The sequence below is a fragment of the Rhineura floridana genome, chromosome 14, assembly GCF_030035675.1.
Source record: "Rhineura floridana isolate rRhiFlo1 chromosome 14, rRhiFlo1.hap2, whole genome shotgun sequence".
NCBI lineage: Eukaryota > Metazoa > Chordata > Lepidosauria > Squamata > Rhineuridae > Rhineura > Rhineura floridana.
In genome coordinates, this window is record NC_084493.1 from 16,535,074 (window position 1) to 16,552,630 (window position 17,557).

The 17,557-nt window shown below is 43.4% G+C and overlaps 2 protein-coding genes across 10 annotated transcripts in view; one reads left to right on the top strand and one right to left on the bottom strand.

Moving 5' to 3' along the window:
• Positions 1–12,345, top strand: part of POLG (DNA polymerase gamma, catalytic subunit) — a 29,183-nt gene extending 16,838 nt beyond the window's left edge. For all 5 annotated transcript variants that reach the window (XM_061594784.1, XM_061594785.1, XM_061594786.1 and 2 more), the window contains 8 exons: positions 1,501–1,618; positions 1,766–1,901; positions 2,846–3,092; positions 3,515–3,637; positions 4,729–4,897; positions 5,935–6,143; positions 8,933–9,093; positions 10,551–12,345. In XM_061594784.1, the coding sequence (XP_061450768.1) occupies positions 1,501–1,618; positions 1,766–1,901; positions 2,846–3,092; positions 3,515–3,637; positions 4,729–4,897; positions 5,935–6,143; positions 8,933–9,093; positions 10,551–10,621 (1,234 nt within the window). In that variant the 3' untranslated portion in view covers positions 10,622–12,345. The remainder of the gene's footprint in view (positions 1–1,500; positions 1,619–1,765; positions 1,902–2,845; positions 3,093–3,514; positions 3,638–4,728; positions 4,898–5,934; positions 6,144–8,932; positions 9,094–10,550) is intronic.
• FANCI (FA complementation group I) overlaps positions 10,235–17,557 on the bottom strand; it is a 52,284-nt gene continuing 44,961 nt past the window's right edge. For all 5 annotated transcript variants that reach the window (XM_061594778.1, XM_061594779.1, XM_061594780.1 and 2 more), the window contains exons 32-38: positions 14,386–14,570; positions 13,759–13,815; positions 13,593–13,652; positions 12,595–12,681; positions 12,044–12,139; positions 11,416–11,541; positions 10,235–10,988 (exon numbers count right to left, since the gene is read on the bottom strand). In XM_061594778.1, coding sequence (XP_061450762.1) covers positions 10,923–10,988; positions 11,416–11,541; positions 12,044–12,139; positions 12,595–12,681; positions 13,593–13,652; positions 13,759–13,815; positions 14,386–14,570 — 677 coding nt within the window. In that variant the 3' untranslated portion in view covers positions 10,235–10,922. The remainder of the gene's footprint in view (positions 10,989–11,415; positions 11,542–12,043; positions 12,140–12,594; positions 12,682–13,592; positions 13,653–13,758; positions 13,816–14,385; positions 14,571–17,557) is intronic.

Here is a 17,557-nt window from a genome sequence, read left to right on the forward strand (position 1 = left end):
TGGAAAGGGAATGATAACTCCCCTGCCTCTTAGCTGATCTGCACAGATCAGATAAATGTGTGTGAGCACATGCAAGTGTGCCAACCACTGGCATCTAGCCACTGGAATGTTGGCCAAGGGTGAATGTGACCCTTGGGCCAAAAAAGGTTAACTACCTCTGCCTTAAAGGAAAGGTAAGGTAAAGTAGTACACAGGTTTCCTGTAGTTTTCCCTCTGGGTTTAATCATTTCGGTTTGGGCTGTTGATGCTCTAACCAAGGAAATTCAAATACCTCCCCAAGAAGACCCCAATTATTCTTTCAGCATAAAACTTTTTTTCCATTCAAGTAATTTTTACTCAGAGTTGAACTATTGAAATTAACGTCCATGAGTAACTTAGGTCCATTAATTTCAATGGGTCTACCCTGAGTAAAAGTCAGTTGCCTATGACTCCATAAAATTAATCAGCTTGCATGCTCTTGCTTTGAAATGGACACTTTTTTAGTTTTTGCAGAAGGGGCTTTCCCCTTTTGCAAGAAGTGTGGGGACACAAGTAATGGTCTGTGTAAATGAAGGGCATTTAAGATAGGTAGGGAAACATGCTTGGAGGTCCAAAAGGTGAAAGGGAGAACGTTAAAGAGAACAAGAAACTCTGCTCCTTGAACACTGGCCAAGCTGTTGCTGTAGATTTTCAAAATGCATGTCTACAAATCCTTGAGAACCTTTTGAGTGGTGGGAGAAGTTGATTATTTTCTTAAGTGAAAGCTGAGTGTTCTCAGAAATGTCTACCAGGTTGTTGTTTATATTAGATGCATTTTTTTCACTCAATTGCCTCATAGCAACTTGCACAGTAAAAATAAAATAACAAAGGGTTGTATCCAGTGCTAGTCCCACTCAAGAGTAGACCCACTGAAATGAATGGGCATGACTAACTATGGTCTGAAGGCACATGAGGCCACCACCTTGCTGAAGCTAAGCAGGGCTGGATCAAGTCACAGCCTGGATGGACTGCCTGAGAACCACATGTATGCCGCCTTGGGTTTCTGTGGTGAAAGAAAGGTAGGGTATAAATGTAATAAATAAATAAATATTTTTTCAGTGTGTCCACTCTGAGCAGGACTAGCAATAGATGCAACCTAAAGACATTACAATCAAATAGAAACAGCAATAAACTAAAACTAAAATACTCATCCAGCAACGTTTAAAAGGAGCAAGTCCAACCAGCCTGCTTAAGGGATGAGCAGAACAAAGGCCACAACAGAGGTTATTAGATTCCAAGCAAATTTTAGAGGCATAGATTACCTGAAGTATAATGGTCAATTGAGAGTGGTGAACATTTATGAACAGATGCTGAGCAGCTACTCCAGCAAAGGCTTTTAGAACTCTTTGCCTCTGTGTAACATGTCAGTTTACCTGCATTCATAGCGCTCCCTGTGAAGTAGCTGCTTGATCACTAGCAGACCCAGTGCCTGGCTTCCTTGTGTGGTTTGAAAGAGGCTGACACTGACTTTTTTTTTTCTAGGCACCCAGACTATGATGAGGAAAACAGCTATGGAGCCATCCTGCCACAGGTGGTAACTGCTGGGACAGTAACTCGTCGAGCAGTGGAGCCCACCTGGCTGACAGCCAGTAATGCCAGAGTACGTATGTCTCGTCTAATACTTTTTTATTCTTAATGAGAGAGAGATTGAAATCCCCATAGGCATCTGGGCTGGCTATTATGAGAGCAGAATGATGGACTACGCCTGATCTAGCAGGACTCTTCTTGCATTCTCTGTGTCTTGCAGGCTGACCGGGTGGGCAGTGAGCTGAAAGCCATGGTCCAAGTCCCTCCTGGCTACCATCTGGTTGGAGCAGATGTAGATTCCCAGGAGCTTTGGATAGCAGCTGTCTTGGGAGAAGCTCATTTTGCTGGCATGCATGGTGAGTGTTTCAACTCACAACAGCCCTTCCCTGATGTTTCCCCAGCATCTGGTAGTCAGGGGTATACTTATTGCCCATGAAGTTGAGAGTTCAATTTTGCTATCACAGCGAATAAATAACTGTTTTTGAAATAGGTATTTTATTGTAATTTTTTATAACATGAAACCATCATTATAAATGAGTCATCATCGAGAATGCAGAAAGTTTAAAATGCCATTTTTTAGCTCCTAGCACCATCTTAAAGCCAGTGTGCATCTGTAGAATGATTTAAGATGGTCCCATGTATTTGCTCCCCCATTTACATATGACAGAAAGGAATACCATCTTTCTGTAACATTGTGTTCCATTATAAGCCTGTGGCTAATCTGCTGTGATGAGTTAGCCATGCCAAAAGCTCCAGCTGTCACAGCCTGGTAAACCAACCATTAATAGTGGGACCTGCTTGCATTCCTCAGTGACTGGCAACCTTGATGCAGGCAGCTGCTAACTTCACTAGCACCAATAGATCTATTTCTATGAATTTGTCCTCTTTTTTTTAATAAAGCCACCTAAGATTTGATGTTGAATTCTGAAATCTGTTTGAATCATGAAAATGAAAGAACGTTGGCAAGAGTTCTGTTATTTTGTGTGGCTTCTTCTGTTTGTCATGGGGAAAGGCAAGGCGCTAAGCAAGGCACTGACTTGCCCAACCCCTGACCAGTGGAAATCTTTATTCAGCCACCCATCTGGGTTCTGAGATCTTGCCAGGCATTTCTTTCAGCATATCTTTGCAACCATAAGGGCTGGAAACTTGTTTTTAAATGAAATCTGAGGTTCTGAGCTGATAAATTTTATTCTTGCCATATTTTGTTCGTACGCAGAATTGCAGCCACACACGCGGCCCTGAGTTCGCTTAGCCAAACCTGCCTTGACACCGCACTAACTCCTTCTTTGCCCCACCGCAGGCTGCACAGCTTTTGGCTGGATGACCCTTCAGGGGAAGAAGAGCAATGCCACAGACCTGCACAGCAAGACGGCTTCCACAGTGGGGATCAGCCGAGAGCATGCCAAAGTGTTCAACTACGGGCGCATCTATGGGGCAGGGCAGCCCTTTGCAGAGCGGCTCCTCATGCAGTTCAACCATCGCCTGACACAGCAGCAGGCCAGCGAAAAGGCCCGCCAGATGTATGCTGTCACAAAGGGAATTCGGCGGTAAGGCTGACTTGGGGAAGGGCCCACCCAGGAAGGACCTACCCTCTGATTAATCAGTTGGATATCATCATGTTCATGCTCTGCAGTAATAGAGACTGCAACCTTGATTTAAAAACCTTTTTATCAGTTAAAAGGCATCCCTGTTAATTAGGCAGTGCATTTTTAAACAACAAAAAATGCTATTAAAAATTGAAGTACATGTAAAATCTGCAAGCAGAAAGAGCTATCTGGAAAGAACCATTCCCCCACCCCAAAAGGCTGTTTTGCTCTCTCTCTGGGCACCTTCTTGGCTCCAGCTTGTACTGTGGTGTGAATTGAAAAGAGCTGGCAGAATGTTAGCTCTGCTTAAGTGTTAGACTGTTTTTTACAGTTTTGAGGCCCTCCCAGCCCTTACAATATCCTATTCCGTATTTCTCTCATAGTTGCTACCTGTCCGAAGAAGGGGAATGGCTGGTGAAAGAGCTGGGCATCCCCACAGAAAAAGGAGAGGATGGTTCTGTGTCCCTGCAAGACGTGCGGCGGATAAAGAGAGAAGCAGGAAAAATGTATGTTTGTGGAGGAGTGGGGTGGGGTTAGGAGAAGATTGTGCTTGAGCTGAAGCCAGGGCTGTTGGCACTAAAATAAAATAAGAGCTTTAAGAAATCAAAGTTCTGTCCTATGGTCATCTAAACTCACCACAAAAACCTGTATAGATTATCCACATTTTGGATAAGTTCTTCTGCTTGTCATGAAGAAAGACAAAAGGTTATGTGAGCCACTGAGACCCCTGACCACTGGAAACCTTATTTGGGGCATCATTGTGGCTTCTGGGAGTCACTGAGCACTCAGTTCTACGTTTGCAACCATAAGGGCTACAAACGTGCTTTTGTTTTCAAGGGGAAGCTAAAGTCTATCCCTAATATCCCCATATAATGTGCTTTTTTCTTCTGTGGTTGTATGGACTATGCACTGTAGCTATTCAATTCTCCTTTCAGTTTCGGAAAAGTCTGTTGTGCTTTGCAAGGGATAGGTCTAGGATGCCAGAACCCAAGTGTGTTGTGGACAATCTGTTTCATGCCCTTTCTCCCAAAGAAAATAAAGTCTTTGAGATAAATGTTCTTTGTTGCTAGAGAACAATATCCAGAGCAGGTTATCTGTTCCCATTTGCTGTCGAGGTACAATTTGTGCAAATTAGGCAAGGTTGAAGTGTCATTTGAGGGGACCCCTTCTTGTCAACTCTGATCCCCCAGTTCCAGTTCTGCTTGCTATTGAGACAAAGCATTTATCAGACCAACCCTGCCACTGGGCTTTAATGACTTGTTTTTTATTAACTTGATTTTTTTCTCCCTCCACCTCGAGCACTTAAATTAACCAAGGCAGGGAATCTTCCTTCATACTTTTGCTGGTTGCTTTAAGTTGTTTGGTCACTAAAGATCTATGGAGACTGCTGCGAAATATGTGCAAGGTATGGGGAGAGATGTCGCTGAGGATCCAGCCAAGTTCTCCATGCTGCAGAGAAAAATATCAGCAGCTGCTTTGCAAGTGAAGGATTAAGCCCACACACACCACCCTGGTACCTGCAGCTTGGCAGCTCATTGTGGCTACCCAGGTCTGCTGCTGAACAGTTAGTTCAGCTCTTATGCTCTCCATATTGCAGGTCTCGAAGGAGGAAGTGGGATGTGGTGAACCAACGAGTATGGGCCAGTGGGACAGAGTCTGAAATGTTCAATAAATTGGAAAGTATTGCCATGTCGGAATCCCCTTGCACACCTGTGCTGGGCTGCCGCATCAGCAGAGCATTGGAGCCAGCTGCTGTCAAGGGTGAGGTGAGAGAAAAAACCCTTGTTGCTGAACCCCAGCTGGTGCTTCAGTACAGTGTGTTTTAGTTTGGGTGGTAGTAGTCGTTGCCCAGTTGTGAGGGCTTTTACTGGAGTTATGTTATTAATGGCAATGAGAAGGGGAAAACAGGTGTTTAGCCAATGGACAGCAACATGTAGCAAAATGTTTCACTTTATTATTATTATTAGATTTATATCCCACCCTTCCTCCCAGTAGGAGCTCAGAGTGGCAAAATTGTTTAACCATTCTCCAACTGCCTGTATGAAATGGCATATAGCTAAAACTCTGGCTGTCAGGCTTATTCCATGACGTGCTTCATGCCACACAGCACATGGTGACTGTGTGGTTGTGATTGCTCAGGTTAAGGGGGAAAAGGTGTATTCTTATCACCCCTCCTGCTCTGCAGGTCCATGATTGTCAAGAAAGCCCAAGGCTGATGTCCTGTACATACTAAGCTCTTTGAAGTCTTTCTGGTAGCCTATCCTGTGGTCTCTAGCTCAAGAAGGTGCGCTGTATTACAGGTTTTCACTGCCTGCAGTGAGTAAAAATAGCCTCTAAGTAACCAGCCAGGGAAGATTTACATGAGTTAGTAATTTATTGCATAACAGTAACAGAAAGAAACATAGGTATTTGCAGAAGGAGGGATAGTAAAAACTGTGTAGCTAGTAACTCTACAAACATGTTATTTGCAAAGCAGTTGTGCTCTATGGTTATCAGTAACTGATGCAGCAAGCTTTGTGGTGGAACTAGTGTTGTAATAACCTATTTACCTCCCCTCCAACTGCTTTTAGTGTAACCCTATGAGCAAGGCAAGCTTCAGAGCCTTAAAACATCAGTCACCCCAAAAACATGTTCAGCAAGTGTATATATGGGGCAGTAGAGATAAGGCTCCAAGAAAGGTTGAAGTTGTGTATATTGATATACTGGCTGAGCTTATCAGGATCTAGTCAGTCAAGAAGAAAGTCTTGATCTTTCAAAGAAAAGCAAGACGTTTGCACTGGAAAACATTTTCTGTCTTTTCTAGTTTGTAACCAGCAGAGTGAACTGGGTGGTCCAAAGCTCTGCTGTGGATTACCTGCACCTGATGCTCGTGTCAATGAAATGGCTTTTTGAGGAGTTTGAAATTGATGGACGCTTTTGCATCAGCATCCACGATGAAGTGCGCTACCTGATTCAGAGTGAGGACCGCTATCGTGCAGCTCTAGCCCTACAGATCACCAACCTCCTCACACGGTAAGCACCATTCTTGTCAGGCCATTCAACACACTAATGTTTAGAGTATCTATTCAGTTGGAAATAGCTTGAAAGTTTTCTGTAATCTGATAAAGACAAGAATTTATTGGAGGAACCTATTAAGATGACATTGCAATAGATCCACTGAAGCCTATTAATGCCACAGAACCATGACAATATCAGCAATTGGGAGGTTTAAAAATAAAGAAATAGAATGGAAATACCGTACATTTACAAAATTCAAAGAAGAAAAAGAAGAAGGGTTCTGGATTATCAGTGGGGAAGATTGTTGGTTTGATATTTAGGTAAACAGATAACCCGAAATGAATTACTCATATAAACACAGTTACCCAGAACTTGCTTCTTCATCCGTATAAAGAAGGGGAACAACAGAATAGCTGGGAGTGAAAGAGTGTTTAAGAGCATGAAGGATGTTTACAAAGGCCATAGTTCAAATCTCTTCCAGTCTGCTGTTTCTTCAGTCTCAACCTTCATGTCTGTAATTGAGGAATAATACTTACCTGCCTTCCAAGGCTGTTGTGTACTGAATGTATATGAAGCAGTTGGAGAAACAAATACATAGGAAAAGCACATATACCAAGCTTGGGTGTCAAATTTGGGGTCGTGGGGCTTTCTAAACCCTTTTAATGAATTCCATCCTCTGGATGGAATGCAGGATGCACTGATTCCCTAATAAGCCATAAGCCCTCCTTCCACCTGGGAGAAGCAAGGACCAATGTGACTATCCTCCACCTGTGTGTTACTCCTCAGTCTAGTTTCTTGCCTCATGAGGAACAGAGCTCCTTCTCAGCCTTCATCCATTTCCTGCTGTTTTGGCCTTTTCCCCTTCTCTGGATCTCTGCCTCTGAAATTCCTTCATTTGAAAAAAAGGTGGGGCTTTGTCCTTTCTAGTTCTTGAAAGTCCTTTTTCTCCCGACTGTTTTCTGTCTTCCCCTCCCCTCTTCCCAGAAAGCTGGATTCTCCTAGAAGAAAGCAGCTCTAATGTATTTTGTTTAAAACTGCGATGACACCAGGGTGAAGAAGTTCTGCTGCTGGGGAGTCTCCTGAGAGCCTCTACCATGTGAGGAACCCAGCCATGCTGGCTCTTGACGCCTTGGCGGATCCCTCACACAGTTTACCCCTGTGCCTAGCTTAAGGGATTCTCTACCCACTGCCTGGCACAGAGTTCCTCAGTGATCCTCTCCATTTAGATCTGAAAGGAATCTAGCTCCTTAACAACACCTGTGAGATTGTGCCTATTTTAGGCAGGGACCCACTCATTCCATTTGCAATTGTGGAGAAGTCCTCCACATCCATTGGGGGCGTGGTGATTTTTTCCAAATATTTTTGGTGCTGTTTGCTTGCCCCAGTGGTTGCCATCAGGCTCCCACTAAAATACAGCTGCAGTGGCTATGTTCTACCTCTACTGTCAGAGGCAGTGTGCCTCTGAATACCAATAGCTGGGAATCACAGGTGGGGAGAGTGCTATTGCACTCAGGTCCTGCTTGCAGGTTTCCCATAGGTATCTGGCCACTGAGAGAACAGAATTCTGTACTAGATGCACCTTCTCCCTGATCCAGCAGCGCTCTCATGGCTTTTCCCTTTCATGTCCTGCAATCTCCGAACAGACTTCTTCCCAATCTGTCTCAGCAGCAGATGCCTTTGTTCCTGGATTTCTGGAGGAAGAATTTATTGAGAGACTAAAGCAACTGATTGTTGCCCGATGATAAGACATGGCTCATTTTCTGTCAGAAACCCCCTAAGAGACCATTGCAGATGAGACTTCACTGCCTCAGCCTCCTCTCCTCCGCTCCCCACTTTCCAAAGCAGCCAGCCTTACAGTCTCTTACTATACGTGATAACTCCTCAAGCCTGATCAGAGTTCTGCTCCTTTTCCAACTTAGCGTTCTTGCCATCCAGTCCCTCCACAGGCTCCCCTGAAGGAGATTGATCTGACCTCTAAGTGGAAAGTTGACTCTGTATTTCACAAATCCCGAGAACTAATACAACTCTCCCTTTCAGAGAAGGCCTGGCACAAACTCAGTGTGGCGTGCTGTGAAGGTATACAGCCCCTGCACCAAAGGCACTGGATTAACTCCACATTTTGTTTCTTTCTACGCCAAATCCCTGGGTAGGAAGGCTTTTAGCACTACTGTCTCCACTTGAATCAAAGCTTGTATATTCCTATAAGCTGACAGTTCTCAGCACATGCCTAAACCACAGCAGGCCCCAGTGTATTAAACCAGGTCTGCTACCTCTGCAGCTTTTTCCCCCCAGTGCTCCTCTGGTCCAGCTGTGCCAGGCAACCACCTGGAGGTCTCCTTCCACCTTCATGTTGTAAGCACTTTCACTTCAGCAGAGGAAGCGAAAGAGAATGCTATCCTATGCCTTTGTCTCCTTTCCCGCAGTTCTTGGGAAAGATCTGCGTTTCTTTTGAAGGAGTATTTTTCTTTATTTCTGTCAGATCTCTGTCTGCATGCTTTGCCATGAACAGAAAATAAGGAGTGACCAGCAAGTGGAGGATAGTTAGAAAAGCTGATCACGTGGTTCCTTGCCTCTGCTAGGCAGCAGGACTTAGTGGATGGATGCCTTGTTCTCATGCTCTCGCCGTGAAATTTATTTTGTGTGTGTGTACACCCAAACTTTCTTTCTGTGGATAATTAAAATGGGTTTCTTTTATGCCTGCTTCCCCAAAATAAAGCTTTCGCCTGAAAACTATAATTGATGTGACAACTAAAGCTGGCACCTGTTGCAATAATTTCCTAAATCTCCACTGCTTGCATTTTCAGATGCATATTTGCATATAAACTGGGTCTTCATGATCTGCCTCAGTCAGTGGCCTTCTTTAGTGCTGTGGACATTGATCAGTGCTTAAGGAAAGAGGTGACTATGGATTGTGTTACTCCATCTAACCCAACGGGGATGGAAAGAAGATACAACATCCCCCAGGGTGAGTATTGTGCCACTTGCTTTTTATCCTAGAGGAGCTAGAACCTCCCTTTGTCACAGAATCGTTACCTGAATCTTGTAGTGGTACTGCTACTACTTACTAATATCTGTTTACTGGAACAGTACTCCTATAAAATAGGAAATCTATATATTGCCCTGCTTCAGCACCAGCAAATGGGTTCCTGGGCTACTCAGGGCTAAGGACAGCATCTGAGCCCAGGCTCATCATTTATCTCACTCTAGACAAACCACACGATCTTACTATAGTTAGTTCTTTATTTTCTGCTTGTTGTTTGGTGGGACTGAGACAAACCACAAGGCTGGGTTCAGACACAATGTTAAGCTAAACCATGTTTTAGTCGTGGGAAGCACAGCAGCCATGATCTGCACTTTGGGAATGCATGTGTTTGCTCATTTGCACTAAGCCCCGGTTTTAGTCTTGTGTGCTAACGTCAATGTACAGTTTCAGCCAAGGACTTATACATAATGTCCTTTTAAAACCTTGCAGTTACCATAGAGTCTACTTGGGTATTATCCCTTCTCCAGTTGAGAGCAGGAGATGGGCTTGGATTTTCCTGCCCCCTTCACCACAGGAGAAAAGAGTGACCAAATAGGTGATCTTTGCCTCTTTGAATGCAAAATGTTCTACCTACTTATGTAGTGCAATCATGGATGCCCAGAAGTAAACGTTGCTGATTTCTGTGCTTACTCCTAGGCAAGTAGCCTTAGTTTGTCATGGACAGAGGGAGACCCCACTTTCAAAATAACTATGAGATGTCCTATTCAATGGTCAAATTACTGCCATCGTACCATTTTTCTGCTTTGTGATATGTTCTCAAGCTGCATAGGGAAACCTTTTTGCAACATCTGGCTTTGCCATATTGCTAGCTCTCACTCCATCAGCTCTAGTCTTGTTATCCAACCACTGACTATTCTTTAAAATGCACCTTCTCAGAGTGCTACAGACACTTCAAGATGATATCTTGTTTCACAAGTGGTACTTGTGTTCAGCACTTGACATAATCACTGTTTAATTGGTATGAATTAATGAGTGTTTACACAGCTAAGGCTTTTTAATTATTTACTGAGATGCAATTGTGATAATGTTCCAGCTATGACAGCTTGGGAAGAAACCAACACAGTAAGAGTTCATGTATTTTACTAAATTAAGTTTGTAGGAATCCTTTAAAGCAAATATTTAGGCAAAATGCAAATACCATGGATTTGGGAATATTTTCTACCTTTCTCTTATAATACCAGCAATTTTGGAACAGATTAAGAATAGTGAGAAAAACAGTGGTGTCAGTTACTCGCTCTACTGTCTTCCCACCTTGCTAGGACAAGTGGTATTTATAGAGCAACAAGTAGATCTAAAAGTGTTTTTCACTATCTGTTATGTAGCCTTGACGGGAAAAGAAATATCTCTGTGAAAGGAACATGACTCTTAATTTATTTCAGGTGAAGCTCTGGATATATATCAACTTCTCAAAATAACTAAAGGCTCATTGGAGAAACAAAATAAGATATGAGACTTCATCTGATGGGTAACTTACTAGCTCAGGGAATCCTCCTAGAAGACACCCACCCACTCCACAAGACTTGCCCTTTCTTCTCCGAGGTGGCCAGAAGGATGGATTGCACTTTTAACTGGGCTGTGCCAGGATGGTTCTTCAGTAAGCTACTATGGTACAAGCACTCAGGGAATTCCATATATTTTGCATGGCAAGCAGATACCTAATTAAAGCCCAGGCTGGAAAAGAGACAGTCATGTTTGTTCATTAATTCTTTGCAAAGCAAGCATAACTAAGCCAGAACTTAGTAAGGCAGTTCTTATTTTTTTCGTCGCCTCTTCTTTTTGGGTTCCTGGCTGTTGTTGGACTGTGCAGATGCAATGGTCTAAAAGAGATGAAAATAAAGTCCAGCAGTAAACGCACCAGAGCATTTTCCATGAATTACTGAAGATACTTAGACAAAGCACCTTTCTGCTCTAAGAAATCTCCCATGTACCCTTCTGTTTATTGCCTCCAGCTTGAAAAGGCTTGAGAGGTGATAGAAAAGGATATGTGTATTGAGTTCCTCATCATTTGCTTAGATATTCATGTTTTTTCCTTGCTTCCTAGCAGGACCAGGAGTGGATTGTACCCTATAACCCCTGATACACATTGCTAGTGTACAGTAAATTGGTATTCCCTCTCTAGATTAGCATACAACTGACTGAGCTCCATATGCATGCCAGAGAAGGGGCATTGGGGGTCCAGGTTTGCAGTGATAGCACCAAAGTAAGCACAGCTCTAACTTACACCCTTTTAAATTGTGTACTGACCTGGTCGTTATCTGGCTCGTTCTCTGTATCTTCAGTGTTCTGTTCCTGTAGAGCGCTCTCCAAGGTAGACACATTGATGCGGAAGTCACGGGAGGTGCTCAATTTCATATATTGCATTAGGTTGACCTGCAGCAGTCAGCCAAAAGGATGGTCAGAGTTAAAGTCTGCACTCCTACAGCCATAGCTTATCTAATACTTAACATAGAAGCAAAAAGCCCAAGTTACTATTTTATTTTTCATCACAAGTGACCTTAAAGTAGTCATATTAAAAATTACAGAACACAACCAATAGTAAGAGATCAATAATGAAACCACCTAAAAATTACTATTCCACCAGTCAGGCACAAGGTTCAAAGGCCAACTAACCAAAGTCTCAAAAAGCAAGAGAAAACAGACTTAACTCACTACTCCAAAGTATTTGAGAAGAATACCAATTACATATACAAATGCATCTGAAAAATGATTAGCTTTTTAAAAGATTGTGAGAGTAGTTGCAGAGCCAGTCCTTCATTTAAACTGCTTAGTTTTTGAAGTGCAATATAAATAATAATTCAATTTATTATCAACTTGCATAATATTTATAATGAATGAATGCCAAAAAGTTGCAGCTATGTTCTTCGAGTATTACCTTTGACTTTTTTGATAGATGGATCAGAAAATTCTCATATTGTTCTATGGCATAAATCAAGTTTGGAATTGGCTTAGTCTCCCGCAGCACTTTGGCCTATAGAGGGAAGAAAAGTATTGAGCAGGTTAAATAGGGTGATAGTATACAGTTATAGGGTATCTCACAATAAGCCACTATATAAGCCATCTCTGTTATCTTTTTGGCACCTGCTGAAGACCTTCTTTCAACAAGCCTTTTAAGTAGAGATCCCAGTCTGTGTTGGAATTACTTTTAAGGATATTATTAAAGTTGTTTAAAAAATACATTTTTAAAGATGTTTTGTTTTAATATATTTTAAAGTCTGTATTTAAGATGTTTTAGAATGTTTTTAGTGTTTTGTTTGCTGCTCTGGGCTCCTACGAAGAGGAAGGGTGGGATATAACAACAACAACAGCCTTTCACAGGCCAGTCACCCATTTCAAAACAAATCAAACTTAAATGAGTGTCCATACATCTCTGCCCAAGCACTATATATACAGTATCCAAAAACAGAAGCAAATAACCTTGCTCACCATGACTGTGGACACTTCTGCCATTGCTTTGTCCTTTTTCTTCTTTTTCTTTTCTCCTGCAAAGCTCAGGGTTTCACTCTGGATATTCTGAAAGGAGACAGCAAAAAGCAGACTAGGGGGAAAATGGCTACTCAGCTGGGGTGAAGAGAGAAGTTTGGCAGGGAAAGCTAGGCGATTGAGTCTGTAGATGCAGATTAGGAGGGTAAAAACATTTATATGTATCTAAACTGGAAGCAATTCATGCAAAGAGGAAGTCCTTTTTACAAAGAAAGATCATTGCTGGACTTCGTACTATCTTTCTGTCCTGCTGCCTCACCCCCCACCCCGGCTACTCCAGTTCTGATCTCCTTCACATTGAACTTTCCATGGCCCTCACTCTGAAGAAGTCCATTTTTGCAAACTTAATACTGTTTTGCGGAAATACTCAAACCTCATTCATAGCACTCCTTAGTTAATGGTGGACAGAGTTTATCTGCGTGCAGTGCTTGCACGACACTAATTTAAATGACTACATCACTATATTTAAAACGCAACTTTTTGCTGCACAGAATACAGCAGTTTCCCCTCAAAAATACATTATGTAAATTTTGAAAATAAATGAAAAGCTAGGATAGTGCCAATATAAGTGACCATATCAATACCTCCCAGATTTAAAACATCATTGACTCTATTAACATTAGAGAATACCGAGAACCCTGCTGTTGAGAACAGCATTCTCTGCATTTATGAGCAGAAGAAATTGTATGGGTACAGAATTTAGCTTCCTCAGCATCACAGATTTCACTAAAACACAAAACAAAGCAGTCTTTGCAACTGTGAAGCTCAAGGCAGCAAACACAGGTGGAGCCTCTTTGCACTGACCAGACCCAAAGCTGCTTGGCTTCAGTAAGGTTGATGCATCCTGTGCCTTCAGCCCACATAAATGCTATTTTTCCTAGGTTAATAGATGTACAATTTGGGAATGGAAGTGTGAAAAGAGAAAATCATTTTTGTCTTACCTGCACATATGTGATGAAGGTATAACATTGTGGGGTCAAGTGTGAACCAGAGAGCCTAACCTAGGAGAGGAGATGATGCCATTCATTCATTCATTCCACAATCACAGCAAATAAAACATTTATTGAGCACCTACTATTAATAGGCAGCATACAAGGTAACACTCACCAGCTTTTCTAGCCGTCCTGGAATCCCCCCTGTTGTGGTTCGACACACTTGGAGATACTGCAAGAGTAATGCAAGAGGACATGGTACATGAGTAATAGGGACTCCGTGCTACAGAATTCAAATGGTCTGGACCTCCTTGCTGATGTCAGCGTTTGTGTTTTACAATCAGCATCAGTGTCCTCTTCATCTGAGATTTGGCCATTGTTAATTTATTAGATTCAGGGCCTTCTTAGTAGAGGTGCCCTCCACCTGGGATTTTCCACCCAAGTTGGCTAACATGGTCAGGTCCCACCTTTAGAAAAACACCTCTCTTTTTAGTTCTCTGATGAGCCTTAATATTCTGATTTATTGTTGTGTTAGGCTGAATTGCTGGGCTATGTTTTTCAAAATACAACTTTAAAAGTACTTTAAAAAAAAGTTACTACAGTACGTTAGATATCTATCATGTTAGATAGCACGGTGTGTTTTAGAAATATACTACTGACTTGATCTATGCCCCACTTGCACTCTCAAGAGAGAGAGTAGCTCATCACTAGTTTTTAGGCATTCAGGCTAATTTGGGATTACAGAACCTGATAATGAGGCCTTTGAACCCCATCCTCATGCTTCCAGGTCAAGAGCACTCACGTATTTTGCAAGGGTTGCAAGGATGGTGTACATCTTGCTGATGCTCCTAAGCAGTGTGTCCACACAGCTCCCCGGGGGTAAGGCTGTTTGCACCAGCTCATGGTAAGCTGTCAGCAAAGTCCCAAGCTGAAGAATGATTGCCTTTTCTAGAGGCTGCACTGGGTCTGCTGCTTGAGAGGCATCTTCTACAAAAGGAAGGGAAACCTTTGTGAAAACTAGACAGGAAAAAAAACCTTTTCTGGATAGGGTTCCGTTCCCTTTTAAAAATCAGGTATGCAGCTTAAGGATGTTCCTAGATCCAGCCTGGTTCGTGGATGGTCAAATGGCAGCAGCAATCAAGTGTACTTTTGCCTTATATTGCTGTTTCCATGAGAAGCTGGACCTGGCCACACACATCCTGCTAACTGTACTTAAATTCACTAATAGGCAAAGAACGTACCTATAGCCAACAGATACTTCTATCAAACTTTAAAAAGTGGGGAAATTGGGCAGCTACAGTGAATGCACCAGGGGAGCTGATCACCTCCTCTCCGAGGTTATTGTACTGCCATACAAATTTGTAAAAATGCAAACACAATTTGGGTTGGCCTTTCACAGTCCAATGCACTTCCTGTGTAGCTTGGAAGAATTTGCTAAGTATCTGGTGAGTGGTGGCAATACCTACAATGAGGACTGGCATCTCCAAAGATAAAGAATTATAGATATTTTATGTTGCTGTATTCACATATTCACAGAAACAGAAGCAAAAGAAAATAATTTACCATTGGAAACTTCACTAAAATAGCAAAGTAAATCAAACATATTTAAATTGACTATCTGAATTATATCAATACTTAATACTGTTGCTTCCTCCTTGCTAAAACAAGATCAGTACAGCACGTCTTGTTATTTGAGAGGGAAGAGACGGGAGGAGATTGGGTAGGTGGGCACTGAGCAGAGGGAAAGCCCCTTTCCTTTCCAAAAGGAAAACATGGTTAACAATATCGTTATTTTTCAGGGTTTCCCCCACCTTTTTATTCTACAGCAGACACCTGTAGTTTCCCACCCAAATTTAAACCAAAGCTGTCCCTGGCCACATCCACACCAGACATTTATTCCACTTTAAACAGTCATGGTTTCCCCCAAAGAATCCTGGGAAGTGTAGTTTATGAAAGGTGCCTATCCCTCTCAGCGTCTCCTCAGTTTCCCTTCTGGCCCAGTCCTAAGACTGTGGACCTGTGGAGTAAAACCTTAGAAAAACATATACGCACAACTGGGCGGTGTCCGAAAAAACAGAACAGCGTAACATGTAACCCAATAGGAAGAACCTATGCACTGACAGTGAATGGATGAGGGCAGGGTGAGGCATGGCTATGTGGGTTTCATCTGCCAGAAAAAGACCCTTCACGGTAAGTGACCAACATTCCATTTCTTTCATGGATGACAGTGAGGTCTCCACATGGTTACAGTCCCCAATCAGCTCGAGACAGGAACCTGTCATAATTTTTTCCTGGCTCCTCCCCTTCTTACTGAGGTGATGCCAGTTCTGTTCCTGTCTTAGCTCGGGCAACAACCTTTGGCTGTTTTCTCTAACTCCTATGACTATCAGCCTTGGGCTCCTCTTTTTCCTTCGTTCTTTCTATACTTGATTTCGTACACTCTGTATTAATTAGTTAAAAAAAAAAGGGGGGGGGAATTACTATCTCTATTCTTCCTTTCTTATCCCTATTTTCTCTCCCGTCTGAGATATGGAAACAGCACCATCTTCTCAGACCGCCAGGACAAAAACCCTTAGAGGAACAGGGCAGCACACAGTGGCTACTGTGGTCGGTTCCCCGCAAGGCCATAAGGGGTCAGGGCAGCACTCAGCTCCTGCTGCAGTCAGTTCCCGGCCGCCGTCTGTCCCGCCATCCGAGAAAAAGAAGGGACACAAAAAATCAGGGCCGCACCCAGCTCCTGCTGCGGTCAGTTCCCTGCAGACATTGGATATGGCGGAGCATAGGCAAGAAGCCTCGCGTCAGAGTGTGAATTTCACTACTACATCGCGGCATAGCTCTCATCGCCCTTCTGATTCGAACACTCGAGGCGGAGGCCTGCTGCGAGAGGTGAGGTTTTCGCCAGTGCCTACTGCCTCCAGCTCCCCAATAAGTTTTCCCGCTGAAAATGCGGTGGCAGCCATTTTGAGTGGCACACAAGAGGCGTGCTCGATAGAGCCCACAGTCCAGCGCCATCTACTGGAGCAGCTGGAGGACAGCAGGTCGGAGGACAACGAAGTGATGGAAGCCCATGCAGTATGGCCCCCCCGCTTCTCCACCCCAACTCTCTCCTCAGCCTATGCCAGCTTCCTTAATAACCTCTTCGATGACGCTGGCACAATTATCTTCGCCTGATGTAATCCAACAACTTAAGCAGGCGCTATTAGAGGAGGTCCCACCACTTAAAGTGACACCCCACAACGCCCACAGTCTCTGCCACTAGCAGCCCCCCCATGTAAGAGGCCACGCCACGTTGTCAGACAGCCTTCCCCTGACCCGACTTTGGTGGCCGTGGGTAGGGAATATTATGAGCAGGATCACCAGGATCCCTTATCAGAAACCGATTCTATGGGGTCCAGGGATGACGGCGAATGGACTGATGCCTCAGATACAGAGGCTCATACTGTTCATTTTGAACCATTGTTAAAAAAGGTGATCGCTTCCCTGGAGCTGACTGCTCCTTCTGAGGAACAACCTACATCCTCCAGACAGGCTATGGTGCTGCCTACCGTAAAGATTGGGCCTAAGGGCATTCCGTGCCCACCTATGCTGTTGACTAATATTCAACAGGAGTGGGAACTACCGCTATACCCCAAAAGGGGGACTAACTGGGCTAATAGACTGTATACCTTAGAACCCAGTGTCATGGAGCAGTTGCGAGCCCTAGACATAGATGGGCCTATTACTGCTCTCCTATCACATTCCATCTTGCCACGGGCTGGGGATGCTCATCTCAAAGATCCGATACAGCGTAAGTCAGATCTGGCACTTAAGCGAGTGCATGAGGCGATGGCAATGTCCATAAGAGCCTCGGTGGCAGCCTCAGTATTCTCTAGGGCATCACTGCTGTGGATTGAGGACCTAGCCCAAAATCAAGACCTAGAGGTTTCCAAGTTACGAAAGTCCATTTTAAAATCTCACGCTGCATCGCTTTCGTA